Consider the following 17818-nt stretch of genomic DNA (forward strand, 5'->3'; position numbering starts at 1 on the left):
CTGACCTCTGTATTCTCCCGGCTGCAACCAATGGCCGGCGTATCGGTCTGCGTCTACCCGTGAGTTAAAAAGAACATTAGCAAAATATAACAGAGAAACGGGTCAAGTGTTCAGTTAAACTCAGTATCGGGGCTCCTTTCACTAAGCAGATATTCAGGAAACTGCCTACGAAAAACAAGAAGCAGATGGCACTGACTTCTGGCTTTCCTCCACAGACACAGAACAGGAAAAATAAGTTCCAATGCCCGAGACGGGGGCTATGCTGAGGTTTCCAGCATCCAGACAGGCAAGTGCCTGGGCAGCTGCAGAAGGCAGATGGGTCCTTTGACAGCCGAATATCGCAGTTTCTGGTGACTCCCTCGTTAGGGCAGCCAGTGTCAGCCCATCTGGCTGCTAATGGGCAGGAAAGCTCATTACCAGCAGGTAGTCACTGCTGGGATGCGATACAAAAGTCAAGTCAGCCATTTCAGAACCTCTGCAAAGCACACTGGCCCGGCAAACCGCTGGCCCGACCACCCCGGGAAGGAAACCCGCTCGGCCCCGCGTGCCGTGTACAATGGGACCATACAGACGAGTGATATTCCAGGAGGCTTTACTTGGCTTTATATCAAGGTATTCGAATGCCATGCGACGGACCATTCAGTTAGAAAGCGCTTTTGTTCTCTGCTGCTTTTCTAAACAGGAAAGGAAAATAACCACGACTTTAAAGCCATCAATAATATGCCGCAAAACTAGCTGCCATTCGTTTATTGTTAAAATGAAAAAAAAATTTCGATAAGTAACATATATTTACTGCAAAATACTTACAGTGAAAAATAAATAAATCCCCCTCCTACCTCTTTGTCCCAGCATCCCATCTCCCCAGTCCCTCTCCAGAGACAAACATTGTTACCCATTTCATGCATATTTTTCCAGAAATAGTGTATAATATACACAATCATATGTGTGTCCCAAAATATGTATACACACTTTTAATAATTATAAAGGCAGTGTTTATTAAAATACATTTCATTTTCAAAATGTAATAGAATCAGTTGTTAAAGTGTATATATATATATTTTTGGCACTATATATACTCACTCTATATATGTGTGTGTGTGTGTGTATGGGCATGTGTGTGTGTATACATACACACACAAGTACATACCCTTATTGTTATATTTAAAACAAACAGAGGCATTATCAAAGGCTCTGAAAATTACTGCAGTAAAGAAATCTATTTAACTTCATTAACATATCCTAAATGTGTTTACTTATAAGGAGTATTAAATTTTATCAAATAGTATTTTTGGGTTTTTTTGAGAACTATTATATATGTATAGATTAATACACCTTTCTAATGGATAGCCACCCTTATATTCTTAGAGTACAGCCTCATTGGTCGTGATACATTTTTCTTTTAAAAAACTCTTAGATCCGATTTTTGGGCATTTTATTTAGGATTAAAAGAAAATCTCTGCACCGACATGAGATTGGACTACAATTTTCTTTTCTTGTATTATCTTTACCTGTTTTGGATATAGTGTTGTGCTGGTCTAAACTCGTTTCCAAACTTTTGACTTCTCCTCTTCTCTCTGAAACTTGGCAGAAACTTCGCTCACAGACTTTATGTCCTAATCCTTGTCCTTTATAATTTTTCAAGACAATGACTCCTTTTCACATCTAGTCTATCAATAGCATGTTTTATTTTGAGCCCTTTCCTCATAACTTCTAACTAGAGAAGTTCTCGGAATGTACTTTAAGGAAATTATCTGAAAGATAAAGGATTGATCTGAAATTAAATCCATCTCTCCTTTGGATTTCCATAATTAACCCACAGATAAATATGATTCTGTGCCACCTCCTTATGCTTGTAAAACACAATCTGTTTCTCGAAGTCAAACCAATGACATGATAGTTGACAATAAAGGAAAGTAGAAAAAAAATTAAATTAACCTTTCCTTAAGAAGAAGTCAATAGCAAGTTGATGACTCTAACTCTCAGTCAAAATGCCACGCCTGAATTTTCTGGGGGCAGGAAGGAGGGTTTTGATCTCTTATTGGTATTTGACCTCTTAATTCATAGGTCAAAAATCTATTTATATAAAAGGCTAATATGCAAAGTGTCCCCTCGGGAGTTCTATCACTCACTATGACCACCAGGGGGCAGCGCGGAACATGGCAGGCAACCAGTGGTGGTGGCAGGGAGCGCGGGAAGGAAGAGGCAGGGAGGCGGGAAACCTGATTGGCCTTGATCGCCAGCCAGGCCTAGAGAACCTACCCGAGCACAAAACTATAAAAAAAAAAAAAAAATCAAACAACTCAACAACCTTTTCTTTCTTCCATTTATAACTTTTAAAGACACTCAAAAATCTTACATATACAGGGTGGGGCAAAAGTAGGTTAACAGTAATGAGTACAGCGTTTATTCTTGCATTATTTATTTATTATTATTGTATTATTTTCTAAATGAACAATTGTAAACCTGCTTTTGCTCCCCCTGTATTAAAGATCTGAGGGAATGCAACTAGAGATACATTTGAGAATTCATATGCTGGGGAAAGGAAGCAACGATGGATTCAAGGACCAGATTCACATGTAACATGTAGAGGCATGTACCAGGGGTTGGAATTTGCTAAACAAGATCCAGATTGAGCAAAAATACTTCAATTCCCCAGGAAAAACTACTTATTAGTACAGGCATCCAAATTAAAATCCCTTTAATTGTCCATCTTTTGCCATAACGAAATATTAGGAGGAAAATGAGCCTGCTTATTTGAGTTATAAATTTTATTGTAGAGATGCCTTCTCCATCCTAAACTCTTCAGTATTCCCCTTAGCTTTATGACTATTTGGTAGATGAAAGGGAGTTTTTCAAAGGTCCATATGTTTATTATTATTTTTTGATATTTCCTTATTTAGATTCTTATTTCCCCCCCAGATAATCATTGAATGTTATTTTAGTCATAGCATTAAGAAGCATTTAACTGTATAAGATACTTAAAGATCTACTTTGATCTAGAATACAAGGTTTAATGACATAAAAGAAATGGTCTTTGCAGCCCACTTCTAAAATTATACTCCATACATTTACTAATGAAAGTTAATACAGCAGAATTAGACGTGTGGACATCGGATTGTAAATATGCCTTTGTTTAGACAAAGAAGTCATGTCTAAACCTAAGAATGAACAATCCTCATAAGGAATACTCGGTTCCTTCTGGCAACTCAGGAAATGTCCTTTAGGAGGAAAAGGAACGGGACATTGGGCTCATGTCTCAGTCACCGAGCTTTGAGGAACAGCCTCCCAGCATCAGTGTGGTGGGGAGGTAGAGACAGTCTGCCACCATGGGAAGAACACCCAACTTTGGAGTTAGCGAAGCACCCACCCTAAATACCCCACGGCCTCCTCTGGGAAGAAAAACGCCTCTAAAACAACTCCAATAAAGAACCAGACAACACCACTCCCTGATTAAAATGACGCCTTCACTGGTCCCCATCACCCTCAGGATCGGATCCCTGTTTATATTTCTCACGTCATTGTCAACACACACACACACACACACACACACACACACACACACACCCACCCACCCACCCACCCAGATACATCGACGTTTTACTATGAAGTTCTCAGAAGATGCCATGTCCCATCACAATGCCACGTTTCTGTCGAGGTTACTGCCTCTCTCAGGGATTCCTTCAGTTGTCATGGACCTACATGTCCCTCTAAACCTACCTTCTACTTGGTTTATACTCACAGTAGACACATTTGGTATAAGCGAGAAGCTGCGACAAAAAGTCATTTTTCTATCTTTTTTGATTTAATTACATTTGGATTGGCAGTGACGAAATCACCGTTAGGGACCCCTCTCGTTGTTGGTAGAGCCGGAGGATGGAAAAGTAAAGGTCATTCCTAGTCTTGAAACTAAGCCTGGATGCTCATTTTGCCTTCTGGGAAACAGGTGATTTAAGTGGTCTTAATGAAGGAAAAGAGCTCAATACACTAAAACTGGCACACGAGTTCAGTGAGAATCATGATTAAAGAGTTCACATATTTGAAACTTGTCGTAGTTACAAAAATCAAACGTTACCTCTTGAAATGATTCACCAGGACTCCAACAAGTTCTCCGATTCGGTTCTCGTGGGTCGGCTGTTTGCTGAAGAGGCAGACGATGAGGTCCTTATTGTCTTTCGTATGGAACACCACAAGCTGGTCCTTTCCATTGGAGACGCTCAGGCCCGTCAACTGCGAAGAGACAAATATGGAAAACGATTAGGATGGTTCTCAAAGGAACACATTTAAAAATACATCTTGTAATTTAATAATACATTTTTTGGTCAGCATCCTGGATGACTTTAATTTTTGTCAAGTTTCATGGAACAAGCAGATGGAAGGCCATAATAAAGAATGAAAGTTAATAAAATTGAAAACAGAAAAACAATCGAAAAAAAATCAATGAAACAAAGAGCTGATCCTTTCAAAAGATCAATAAAATTGCTAAACCTCTAGTCTGAAAGAATAAAAGGGAGAAGATCTAATTACCAATATGAGGAATGAAAGAGGGGATGAATATCACTACAGACCACCTAAACCAAGTAATTCTTTGAAAGCCACAAACTACCAAGACTCACCCCAAAAGAAGTAGATAACCTGAATACTGCTATATCTATTAAAGGAGTTAAATTTATAGTTAAAGATCTTTGGAAAAAGAAAATTCCAGGTTCAGATGTTCCCACTGGTGAATTCAACCAAATGTTTAAAGAAGAAATAACACCGATTCTCCATATCTCTTTTTAAAAACAGGAGGGGAGGGAACGCTTCCTAATTCATCTATGAGGCCTGCACTGTCCTGGTTCCAAAAACAGACAAAGGCAGTAACAAGAAAACCACAAACCAATATCCGATATCCTTCATGAACATGGAGGTAAGAATGGCCAATAAAATATTAGCAAATTGAATCCAATAATGCACAGAAACAATAACCCCTGACCATGTGGCGTTGATCTAAGAAATGCAAAGCTAGTGCAGTATTTAAAAATCATTCAATGTAATCCACCATAGCAACAGGATAAAAAAGAAAGCCACATGATCCTATCAGTCGATGCATAAAAAGCATGTTACAAGTCAACATCCATTCGTGATAAGAATCTCGCAGCAAACTGGATTAGAAGAAGACTTAGACCAGTGGTCGGCAAACCGGCTCGAGAGCCACATGCGGCTCTTTGGCCCCTTGAGTGTGGCTCTTCCACAAAATACCACGTGTGATTGAAACTTCGTGGCCCATGCGCAGAAGTCTATGCATTGGAATGCTATTCAGCGGTAACAAGGAATGAACTAATGATATACATGATTGATATCAATAACATGGATATGTTTCAAAGGTATTTTGCTGAGCCAAGCAGTCAGTCTCACAAGGTTACTGCAGGACTCCGCTTAAGTGATGGTGTCTGGAAGACAGAACTCTAAGGATGGAAAACAGATCAGTAGTTGTCACGGTTTGGGATCAGGGGAGTTAGAAACATGGGTTTTGGGGGTGATGGATGACTCTGCATCCTGACTGTGGTGGCTGTTACACAAATCTATGCATGTGTCAAGACCCATAAACCTGTATACCGTCACCACTACCAAAAGCCAACCTTATTTATTACGTGTAAGTATAAAAAACATAGATCCCTGATTGTTTGACTCCTAGATATTCTATTTTGGTCAGCAAAGCAAAAACCAGAGTGATTTCTCATTCTGTGGTTTGTTCTTCAATTGCAGAAAATACCAAAGTGCCACCTCCTGGCCGCCACAGGTGCTGTCAGCTTTGTTTGGCAATCAGCACTGTCAGGGTACCCACTGGGGGCAATGCAGAGGGCCAGGCTGCCGGGGAAGGGGGAGGCGGGGGTACCTTAAGAGGCTGAAGGTATAGCCCCTGATCTAGGGGGATTCATAACCCAGTGGAAAAGACGAATATCAAACAACGTTAACAGTTCACACATTTGCAAGGCCACTGAGTTCCAAGCCCACACTTTACAGATAAGGAAACTGAGGCGCAATGAGGTCAGCTGATAAGCTGTATAAGTAAGTATTCCTAAACACCAAGTGAATACATTTTCATAGGAGGTGAGCTTTTTGATTGTTTTTAGAGAATGCCAGGGTTAGTGCTTAATGGAAAGAAGAGAAAATATTCAAGGAGTTAGAAGTCAGTGCACAAATCTATGTAGATCCTGGGCTTTCTGAGGCCACTGGCAAGAGAATAAATCAATCTTTCTGCCACTTAGATGTATCCCATCCAGCTGATTTTTAGGTGATTAAATTAAAAGTATAATTTTCATTTTAAAAAACATTTTATGTCGGTGGTGCTTCACTCTCATTTGATTATCTCATATACAAAATTCAAAATTGAATTTATGTGGCACTTCGCTGGAGAGCTTGATTAAAGTTTAATAAAATGAGAATTCTAACAGCAGTAGCCCTGCCAGCATGTCTCAGGAGCATCAGCTGCAGGGGTTCAAGGACAGTCAGCAGTGAACGCCAAGGGCATCCAGAGAGAGGGTCCCCGCCCAGGTGCTGTCTGGGCCAGCGGGGAGGAGCTGCTGACTCTTATCCCAGCCACTCTCCCACCTCGGAGTGTGGACTTCCCTATGCCAGCCTGTCTGGTGGCTTTATACCGCTGTCCATGGGAATTCTTCATGTGTTGGCTCAGGCCAGAGGAAAAAACAGCACCTCATATATCCTGCTACACAAATAAAGATGAAGCCCCTGCCATCACCAAGGCAGGACAAACAGCATCTACAATGTCTCCTTTTGTTCTGGGAGGCAGGATGGAAAGTGGGGACAAGCAGTGGAGTAAGGGATGACCTGGATTAAAAAAATGTTTTTATTGGTTTCAGAGAGAGGAAGGGAGAGGGAGAGAGACACAGAAACATCAAAGATGAGAATCACTGATTGGCTGCCTCCTGTACACACCTCGCTGGGGATCAAGCCTGCCACCGCGGCATGGTCCCTGACTGGGAATCTAACCCTGACCTCTTGGTTCATAGGTCAACGCTCAACCACTGAGCCACACCAGCTGGGCATAACCTGGATGTGAACCCCAATTCAGCCAGGTGATCCTGAATGAGTCATTTAACTTCCTGGGCTCCTCTCTCCTTTTCTGCAAAATAAAGATCACACCAGATGCCTGGTCTACCTTAGAAAAGTGTGGTAAGGATCAAAAAACAGCAACTCAGGGTATAAAAAGGTAAATAAGCCAAACCCCTCTGCTTTACGGGTTTTTACACTCAAATCTAAAAGAGGATGTAATAGCAATATCTGAAAACTTCATGCTTGCACCATGGGAAGGGGAGGTATTGTGTGGAAATACACTGGTTAGGGAAGGGGTCACTTCCTCAGTTATCTCTGAGCAGCCACAACATGCAAATATTTCTCTGAACAGAAGTGAAACTCCTTATCGAGGCTTTTACCAATTAATCGCCGTATTTCTCACAATCTGTGGGCTCTCGATGCTATGATAAATCCAAGACTACTTCCTCTTTGGCCTTGAAGATTTGGGACTCTCTGAGGATAACCGTGACCTCAACACTCAGAGCTTCCTCAGTCAGGAGGACACATCAGTGAACACAACTGGGCTGTTCGGAAGCAAGAGGCCACTCTAGGATTCGGAGCAGATGCCCTCCTTTGCCATGGAGTAAGTGCAAGAAAGCAGAGAGAACCAGAAAAGAAAATCCCGACTTTGCATTCTCATCTATGAAATAAGGGTGAAACAGACCAATATTAGGAGGTGAAGTAATTCTGAAACATAAACATGACAAATTGACAATACAATGGAAGCAGTAACGGACAGAATAGATACTGCAGAAAATCAAAGAAGAGTTGAATGAAATTTCTCAATGTCAAAGATTTGAGTCTTTAGATAGGAGCCACAGGTACCAGCCCAATTTAATTAACAGAGAATCACATGGAGATGTAGCCCAGAGAAAGTTTTGAGTTTCTAGAATACAGGGAAAGAAATCTTCAAGTATCTAGGCATAGAAAGTAAGTTATCTACACAGGAAAATAACATTCAGGTTTAAATACTTTTTAAAAAAGGTGCTCCTTCTCTCTGAAAATGTAGGAAGGTATAGGAAGAAGAGAGGAAAAAAACATTAATTTTGTCATTATTCATAGGAGGATGTAAGTAAATCTGATTTATTCTTGGTATTGATTAAGAGAGATCAGTTTAAACATTTAATAGTAACCATTATTAGAATTAAAAAGAATGTATAAGTTTATAATATTTAGTAAAAAGTAAATAAATAAAACGTGACCGCCCGGCCTGTGTGGCTCAGTGGTTGAGTGTGGACCATGTATCAAGAGGTCACCGGTTCAACTCCCATTCAGGGCACATGCTCAGGCTGCAGGCTCTATCCCCAGTAGGGAGCATGCAGGAGGCAGCCAATGTTTCTCTCTCACTGATGTTTCTTTCCCTTCCTCTCTCTCTCAAATCAATAAAAGCGTATTTTAAAAAACTTGATCAACATTGCAACTCGAAAAAAGAAAGGAAATAGCAAGGAATAATTAAAAAACATTTACATAACATTATTAAATTGAAGAAAAAAATCATCAGTTTCTGTAAGAAGTGCAAAAGGGATACAATTGCTTTATTGGATAAAGAAGGTTCACAGATTAGGTCAAAAGCAAAATTTAACTATACGCTGTTAAAGATGCATCTAAAACAAAAAGACACATCAGATAAAAAATGAAAGGACAAAGATGTACCAGAAAGAAAGTTGGGGTGGGAATAATAAAGTAAAATCCAAGGCAAAAACCACATGACAGACTAACAGTGAAATAAAACCTATTACACAAAATATGGGCCATGAGCAGTCACCAAAAAATTGTCTGAAAGCCAGGATACTGACTTTATTATACACAAGCACCTAGTTAGGAGACTAGTACTATTGATTGATATTATTCAGGTCAATGAAAGTAACTGTAATCAACGGACTAAAGGGCTAAGTTTACATCTTTGATTGACAAGGGCTTTCAACTCTCGATTTTAACAGCTGCGTGAAAGCAACGTGGTAAAACTCTTTAACAAGTTTCCAAGCTAAGCCATCTCAACTGCACCGAACAAATATCATCTCCACACTGAACTTCCACTTCTTCTGAATATTCCACACCCTGACAGGGATTAAGAGCACCAACAAGCAGGAAATTTACAACCTAGATAACGTTCTCATCACAAATGAACGTCGCACTTTACAAAATCACATATAAACTCCTTTGGAGAGGAAGCGTCTTAATTCAAATGCTGGGTCCTAATAGTCAAGTTATTATTTTACAAAGCTAGTTGTTTTACTAATCGAATTGTGTTTTATATTAATCCATTTTAAATTTCCTTTTCTCTCTCTCTTAAAATACCTACCTAATTAAGTTGCTTTCCCAATTGGTCTTCCAATTGAAATTTTTTTTGCCCTTTGTTGCAAGTACCTGATTTGTGGCATGCAAGTTTGTTTTCTTCTACTTTAGATTAAATTTGCCAAATTCCTTACGAGAAAGGTGGTTAGACCCTACCAGTTCATGGGTATCAGCCGAATGGTGAACTGTTTTCTTTTTTGAAAAAAACAAAAAAACCCAAAAAACCAAAAAACAAACAAAAAAACCAATCCAGACAGGCAGGCCTATTGGAGGTCTCTCTCCAAAAATACCTGGCGGTTTGATTTCATGGCTTTGTCTTCTTGCAACCTGGAGTTCAGGGATTTCACGCAAAGTTGAACTTTAATTCCAGAAATACGGCTCTGAGGAAATAGCTCAAGAAATCACTTCAACGAGTTTTAATACCAAGCCATCCAGTGGCACTGAGCGAAGTCTCCTCTGAGTCGCCCCGCACTTTACGCTTTCATATATTGCAACTATCAATATGTCTGCCTGTAAGAGGCCGACTCCCTTTTAATTACACCTTCATATTTATTATTGTGGGCTTGGGGGACAGATCATCAGATCCATCGCAAGGATGCATGAAGCAAGACAAACGGCCCAACAGGGCGCTCCTTTAGAAGGAGCGTGCAAAATTTAGTGTATAAACCTCGCCATCTCTATTTGGACGATTCAGAAGATATAAAATACCCCCCCATTTATGTCCTACTTATCACCTATGGTTGACTTCGCCAATGGCTATCAACTCTGGCTGCGTCACAGAATCACTGGGGATCCTCTGATTTATTTGGTCTGGGATCTGGCTGGGCATCTGTACTTTTAAAAAGCTCCCCAAGTGATTCTAATCGCACACAACCACTGATTTAGATAAAACTACCAAATAACTGGGTCCTAACAGTTAGATTATTATTGTACAAAGCTAATTGTTTTACTAATTGAACTGCGTTTTATATTATCCAATTAAAATTTATTTTTTTTCCTCTCTCTTAAAATACCAAACTAATTAAGTTGCTTTCCTAATTGGTCTTTCAATTGAATATTTTTAAACCATACAAATGAATAATCCTCTCAATGTAAAAAGATTATTCACTCAATTTTTAAGTTTCCTTCCCTTACCCTTGTTTGTCAACAAGCTGAATACGTGCACGCTAATGCCTCTCTCTTCAAGGGAGCATGAGCGATCTTTGAATGTAACTGGGTCATTTTGGGTATTGTGTTATCAGACTCTGGATCCAGTGAAAATTGTCCATTTTTGCAGGTTCCTAATACACATGGATCAGTAGGGGAAGGGGCAGCAATGCTTTACTGCTGGTGGGAAGCACCTGGGAACCACCAAGAGGGGGTGGAAGCCTAAGCTCCTCCCTCAGCCTCCCCTGATGCTGTTCAAAGGAGAGGGGGCACCTCCCTTCCCTGGGGTGGGGCCAGGAAGTCCAGGCTCCCCTGTGGGCCTTCTGACACCACCCCGAGGGGCCTGGGAGGGGTGCCTCTTTATTCCTGGGTAAGGAATAAAGGTCTAGGCCAGTGGTCGGCAAACTCATTAATCAACAGAGCCAAATATCAACAGTACGATTGAAGTTTCTTTTGAGAGCCAAATTTTTTAAACTTAAACTATGTAGGTAGGTACACTGTTATTAACTTAATTAGGGTCCTCCAAAGGCTTAGGAAGAGCCACACTCAAGGGGCCAAAGAGCCGCATGTGGCTCGCGAGCCGCAGTTTGCCGACCACTGGTCTAGGCTCTCCACTAGGCCCTAGCTGACTGCAATTGGGGGGCCGGCAATTTCCACCCCCTGGTGTTTTTCTGGAGAAGAGGATTTACTGACAAAAAGGTTTCTGTTCTGCGAGGCTGCCCATTTCCTGGTCCTTTGGCAAGCGAGAGCGAGCTTTTCTTGCCTGTGTCTATTGGTGTTTCTGTGTCGGGGCTTTGCCAGCTCCCAGTCCAGGGTATGGAGGAGGCCAAAGGAAACCTAGGGAGCTTCCGGGCATATTGCTTCATGGGTGTGCCCTGGGGTCCCTAGCTGTCCACCTTCTCTCCAACTGTCAGTCTTCCTACATAACACAGTGTGTTTTATACTATAACATCCATTGTTTTTAGCTACCTTTAGGGAGAAGGAAAGGGAGAAATGCATCCATCCCGTCTTGTCCAGAACAGCAAGTTCCCACTCTCCCTTCCAGATGACGTGTGCAAATGGTTAAGGAAAGCAGCTTTCCCCTTAGGGAGCTCCCAGGACAGCCAAGGAGCCAGGAGGCACACACCACAGGAGTGGACGACACAAGCCTTGTGTGGGGAGAGGGGGCTGCAAGTTTCCCTCTTTAAAATACTGATGACTCTCACCCTAGCTGGTATGGCTCAACAGATAGAGCATCGGCCTGCGGACTGAAAGGTCCTGGGTTCAGTTCCAGTCAGGGGCACATGCCCAGGTTGCGGGCTTGATCCCCAGTGGGGGGGCGTCCAGGAGGCAGCCGATCCGTGATTTTCTCTCATCATTGATGTTTCTATTTCTCTCTCCCTCTCCCTTCCTCTCTGAAATCAATAAAAATATATTTAAAAAAATAAAATACTGACGACTCTCAAATGTGAATGTCAGGCTTAGACCTTTCTCTGGGCCTCCAGACGGGTAGACAGACAGGGGCCCCCTGGAGCGCCCATGGGACCACCCCTCTGGCCTGGCCAAATGAAACTCACCTCCTTGCCCTCCACACTCTCTGTCTCAGGGCCCTATTTCAATGAAGGGCCACCAGTTACACTGTCTCCCAAGCCCAAAGAGTTCTCTTCAGTCTCCCACTCACCCATCCTCAACTGGACGGCAGCACAGGGCAGGCAGGGCACAGGCTCTGGGCCACCCTGCCTGGGCCCAAATCTGGGCACTGCCACTCGATGCCCGTGGGTAAACCTGATCCGTGCTCCGTGCATCAGATTCTTCACTGTAAATGGGATTAATATTACCCACCTCCTAGGGAAGATGAAAACATTATCTACATAAATGCATGTAGAACATGAAACTAGTGCCTGGTGCATAGAAAATCTTTTTGAAAAGTTAACTTTAAGAGTAATGCAATACGGCTTGACTCTTTTATCTCTGGTGCCATTGTTTCCATTGAGATGATTCTGAGACCCCCTGAAATGGTATTTATTTCACCAGCCTCTTCCCACTTCCGGCCATACTTTGTAATGCTGTCAGAATTAGCTTCCTAAGAAATAAACCTCACTATGCCACCTAAAATCTGTTGGTCTGGCCCAGTCAGTGTGGCTCAGTGGTTGAGTGTCAACCCATGACATGAACCAAGAGGTCCCCAGTTCGATTCCCAGTCAGAGCACATGCCCGGGTTTTGGGCTTTATCTCCAGTAAGGGGTGTGCAGGAGGCAGCCGATCCATCGATGTTTCTCTCTCTCTCTATTCCTTCCCCTTCCCCTCTCTCTCTAAAAAATCAGTAAAAACATATTTAAAAAAAATTCTGTATTGCCCAAAACAGCAATTCACACATCCCTTTAAGAATCTGAAAAAAGGCTACAGGTGCTCAAGTGTAGAAACATGCACCAGTGTTTGCATGGACACATGAACCCCTGAAACTTCCTCAGTAGACTCACCTGGGAGCTATAAAACATGCTGATGCTTAGGCCTACCTGCAGAGATTTGATTTCATGGGCCTGGGGTGTGGCCTGGGTATCAGAATAAAAACAAAACAAAACACCCCAGGCTAGTCCAATGTGCAGCCAAGGTTTGAGGACCTATGAGTTAGAAGCTACTAACATTTTTGACGTGGGTTTTAAAAGTGGAAACTAAATCATATCAAATTCAAATCTCCAAACAATCCAGTTAGCAGGGAAAGCAGCACATTTTCCCTGGCCCACCTGAGACTGTGGTACCTTTTCCTACATGTTCCTCCTCGGAGACGAAGGGCTGCAATTAAGAGAGAAACAGCTGTGCAAATGGAAGTACAATGTGGCAGCTGTCTTCAAGAGGCTGCTTTTCCCCTTTCTCCGACAGAAATGAAGCACATTTCTGTTTTCTTTTTCCTTTTCTGTATCCCAAGGGACCATGCTGGAGAGCCCTTGACCTGCGGGGCGTGACCAGGACAGAAGCTAGTCTTGATGAGGCAGCGTCCTACAGGATCCCAGGGCCCATAGGCCACTTGTTCTCAAAAGGTTAAGATGAAATATTTTAGAAAGCAATTATTATGCTCAGAAAGACTTACGCAAATAAACGAAGGGAACGGGAGAGAGAAAAAGAGTGTTTTGTAGGCAACTCAGCTAGAAGGCTCCCTTGGGCTCTGGTGTGCAAAAAACCTGCCCTGGAGTCCTGCCCCAGTGGCTAACATCTGAGAACTGGTTTCTTCACTGATAAAAGGATATTTAACTTCCTGCACAGGATTCTTATAAAGATGGAGCGATCGTCTATTTAAGCCAGCTAAAGCCTGGTATTGGGCATGCGACAAATACTACTCTTGTTATTTTCCCCCTCCTCTTAAGATAGGATTTGACTCGTATGTGCTGCTTGTCATGGAAGGGAGGCAGCAGTAGGAGGTCACCGTCAGGGCTGTGGTTCCCAGGGCTCCGTTCCCTGTGCGCTTTGTAGCCTTGGGCGGATGCTGTATCTTTCTGAGGGACAGTTTCCTCTTGAGAGAGAGGTGCCTGTAATGTGCACCCACGTGGCCGCCACAGGCCTGTGCTATGAGGCCTGTGGGCAGAGACTGTGGGGTGCACGCACTATTCTATCGCTACTGTGGGCAAACGCACAGTGTGCCATAGGTGCTCAAAAGTGTTTACTGCATAAAAGGGGCTCTGTCTTGGCTTAGTGACATCTATTTCTGCACGTCCAGAGATCTTTTTTTTTCTTTCCGTCCGTGGGGGTGGGGTGGGGTGGGAAGTTTAATCCTCACCTGAGGATATTTTTTCCAGTGGAAGGGAGGGGGAGACATAGAAATATCGATGAGATAGAGACACATGGATGGGTTCACACACACACACACACACACACACACACACACACACCAACCACGGCCAGGGATTGAGCTTGCAACTGAGGTTCTTGCCCTTGACCGGAATTGAACCTGGGACCCTTCAGTCTGCAGGCCGATGCTCTATCCACTGTGCCAAACCGGCCAGGGCCGCAGAGGTCTTTTTATGTCCATGCCTCCATTTAGGGCTTTGTTTTAAAAGGACCTTGTTTCTAGGAAATCTGACCTCTGGATAAATATGGTGGTGTCATACTAATTTTCTTATACCTCAGCTTTTAAAAAGGCTTTGTGTTTCTTTAATAAGATAGCTTCTTAAAGGGGTCATAATTTAGCTCTAACACTTGTTCCTTTCAGACACTGGTTTGGTACAGCTTTTACATTTATAATTGAATTTCCAAGTACAGTACGGATGAAAATGGACTCTACCTCCTACCGGGAAGTGCTGACTTCTGACATTATAAATCAGTTTGCTTAGTACTGTTTAACATAAACTGTGGTCTCTAAACTGGTACGACAAAAGGCATTTTCTCCTACACATGTCAGGAAAACAATCAATTGCTTAGCTCTGGGATTCTCACTTCTTTCTCTCTTATCGAAAGAGAGAGAGAGAGAGAGAGAGAGAGAGAGAGAGAGAGAGAGAGAGAGAGAGAGAGAGAGAGAGAGAGAGAAACAAGAAAAAGAGAACATGGCTAGACATTTTTCTTAGAAGTATTTAAACCCACATGGATCACTCAAATCCAATAATGAAATCGAATGCTTAATAAAAAATTAGAAGGAGAGTGGGAAGAGTGTCTCATTGCCAAAGCCATCAGAGCAAGAAGAGATTCTTCAAAAATTAAACTAAAACCTTAACATCTGCATCTTTAAAAATTACAGAGTCGGCACTTGCCCCCCTCAGAACAGGGGCTTCCGAATATCTAACGTTGGTAAGCGGCTCTCTTTGTTCTAACAGGCAAACATATGAACGTTTGCCCCAGGTGTTCAAAACAACACAGCTTCCGGGACTTGCTGAGGATCAATTAGGAAGGTAAATTTATCACCTCAGCAAATAAATAAATAAACCCGAGTGCCACTCGGCGTCTGACATTAAGGGGTTATCTCCTTTCCATTAAAGAGGACTAATAAATACAGTTTAAAGGCTCCAGGGAGGAGGGAGGGGAGAGGGCTGGCGCACACCAGCTCAGGCAGGCAGTGCCAGACGTCAGCTGACTGCTGCCCCCGAGATTACCATGGAAACACCTTCTCCCGCGACTGGGCCATGAGGGCAGGGTGCCTTAGAAATGGTGATGGGGAGCAGAGCTGGCGGCCCGGGGATTTCAGTAGGGTTCACCCCTGGACACATAACAAGGGAAATCCATCTTCCAAACGAAACACTATCTTTCTAGCAAGTCACGTCAGATAGAGTAATAAAGCCTGAAGCCCGGCATAATTACAGTCCATTCACTGCTACAACATAGTCACATGGGTTCAGATAAGCGTCTCTGTTCTCTCCCCAGCTTGCCTGTTCTCCACAGAACGGAAGGATGTGTTTGTGTAATTAACTGGCGGCTTCCTTGGCCATTGAGCCCGGACTGATAAAAAAGGGACTATATCAAACAGCATTCCTGGGCAGAGCCAACCCATCGGGCACAGCTCTCCAACAAAAGGAGAAGGCGGGTTCCGGCTGAGGTCAGGTTAAATGCTTCAGTTTATGCCATTTCACTCGGAACCAGTGAACAGATTTCATGTTTACGCAAATTAAACTCAATCTTGGCAACCAGCTCCCCGGGTGCTGGCTGGGGTGAGCCCGTGTCCACATGGCTCCCGTGGCAGGAACGCGCGGATTCAAGCAGTGTGCGTCGGCCACGGGGTGCGACCTTCCTCGCCAATCTACTGTGATCTCCAGGGTGATTCCCAGAGTCAAAGGGGCGGCGACCCCAGTTTTGGATACAATATTGCTAGATGCGTGTTTTCCTGCCTGCCTTTGTTTTCCATATCAAGCCGAAGCAACCACAGTCTCCCTCCCAGCTCCGCAAATCCTTCCAATTCTTATCCCACTAACCCCTAAAGGTAAACATTTTGATGTTTCTGGACAACTGTATTGGAATTAATGCTTTAATCTGATATCACAGCTCACACATATAATGTAGACAGTGACTCAGGGGGACGACACTAATGACAATGACACAGATTCCAGCCGGCAGAAGCCCTACCCATAACCAGGCAGTATTTGCACATAGGGAGTCTCTCTGTGGCTAATAAGGGGCCACCTATAACCCGAATGCTTCATTCTCAGGTTGTTGTTGACAATTATCTGACTAGACCATCTGCAAGAACAATGTTGACTGACAATACTCTCCAAAACCTAGCGTGACTTCCCATTTTTATCTTTCCTGTGAAGAGTGACTGGAATCATTGTTCAATGATACACTGATAGAATACTTTTGCTAATGGGAGGGGGGGAAAGGTGCCCAGTTTTTCTTTTAGTTATATTTTGCTTAGTTTTACAGAAAGATCAGCCTTTATCTCCTGAGCACAAAAGCCAGGCGCTGACAGAGTGTGGAGAGCTATGCTTTTAGTTAAAGATGAACTGAGATACCAGCGGGTGCTGAGTTATACAGTTTAGGGTCATAGAAAAATACATTCCGCCACCATACACCTGTCAGAACGGCTACGTTTTTACAAAAACTGAGAATACCAGTAACAATGAGGATGTGGAGCAACAGGAACTCTCATTAGCTGCTGGTGGGAGTGCAAAATGCCACGGTCTCTTGGGCAGACGATTTGGCAGTTCTTATAAAGCCAAACTTAGTGTGAGCTCACAACCTAGCAATTTTGCTCATAGCTACGTACCCAAATGATTTGAAAACGTGTGTCCACACAAAAACCTGCATGGGAATGCTTATAGCTGCTTTATTCAGAATTGCCAAACACTGGGAGCAACCAAGATGTCCTTCAATAGGCAGATGGACAGACTACGGTATATCCACACAACAGAGTATTACTCAGTGAAGAAAAACAAATGAGGCATCAAGTCATGGAAAGACACGAAAGAACCTCAAATACCTATTGCTAAGTGACAGAAGCCAGTCTGCAAAGGCCATATGCTGTGGGAGTACAATTATAAGACATCCTAGAAAACGCACAACTAGAGAGAGTAACATGCTCAGTGGTGGTCACGAGTCCAGGCGCGAGAGAATGGTTGTAGAAATTTATAAGAACTATCATAGGCAGCCTTTCCTCTCTAGCTACCTCAGGACCGACTGTCATTATGGATGACTACAGGGGCCAGGGATTGAACCTGCAACTCAGGCACATGCCCTGGACCAGGAATGGAACCTGTAACCCTTTGGGCCGATGCTCTAACCACTCAGTGCAACACTGTTCAGGGCTGAATTTTGTTTTTTAAAAACAGGTGAACAAAAGACATTCTTTGAACAACTGAGGAAATGTGAGTTGTGTTGGATATTAAATATTATGGAAATAATCATTTTT

At 42.8% G+C, this 17818-nt stretch overlaps 1 protein-coding gene across 1 annotated transcript in view; it reads right to left on the bottom strand.

The window, feature by feature from the left end:
• Nucleotides 1-17818, bottom strand: part of MYO1D (myosin ID) — a 268215-nt gene that overhangs the window by 72818 nt on the left and 177579 nt on the right. The window contains exon 21 of the mRNA XM_036340564.1: nt 4073-4227. Within this exon, the coding sequence (XP_036196457.1) occupies nt 4073-4227 (155 nt within the window). The remainder of the gene's footprint in view (nt 1-4072; nt 4228-17818) is intronic.

Source organism: Myotis myotis, unplaced genomic scaffold (genome assembly GCF_014108235.1).
Source record: "Myotis myotis isolate mMyoMyo1 unplaced genomic scaffold, mMyoMyo1.p scaffold_m19_p_17, whole genome shotgun sequence".
In the NCBI taxonomy this organism is placed as follows: domain Eukaryota; kingdom Metazoa; phylum Chordata; class Mammalia; order Chiroptera; family Vespertilionidae; genus Myotis; species Myotis myotis.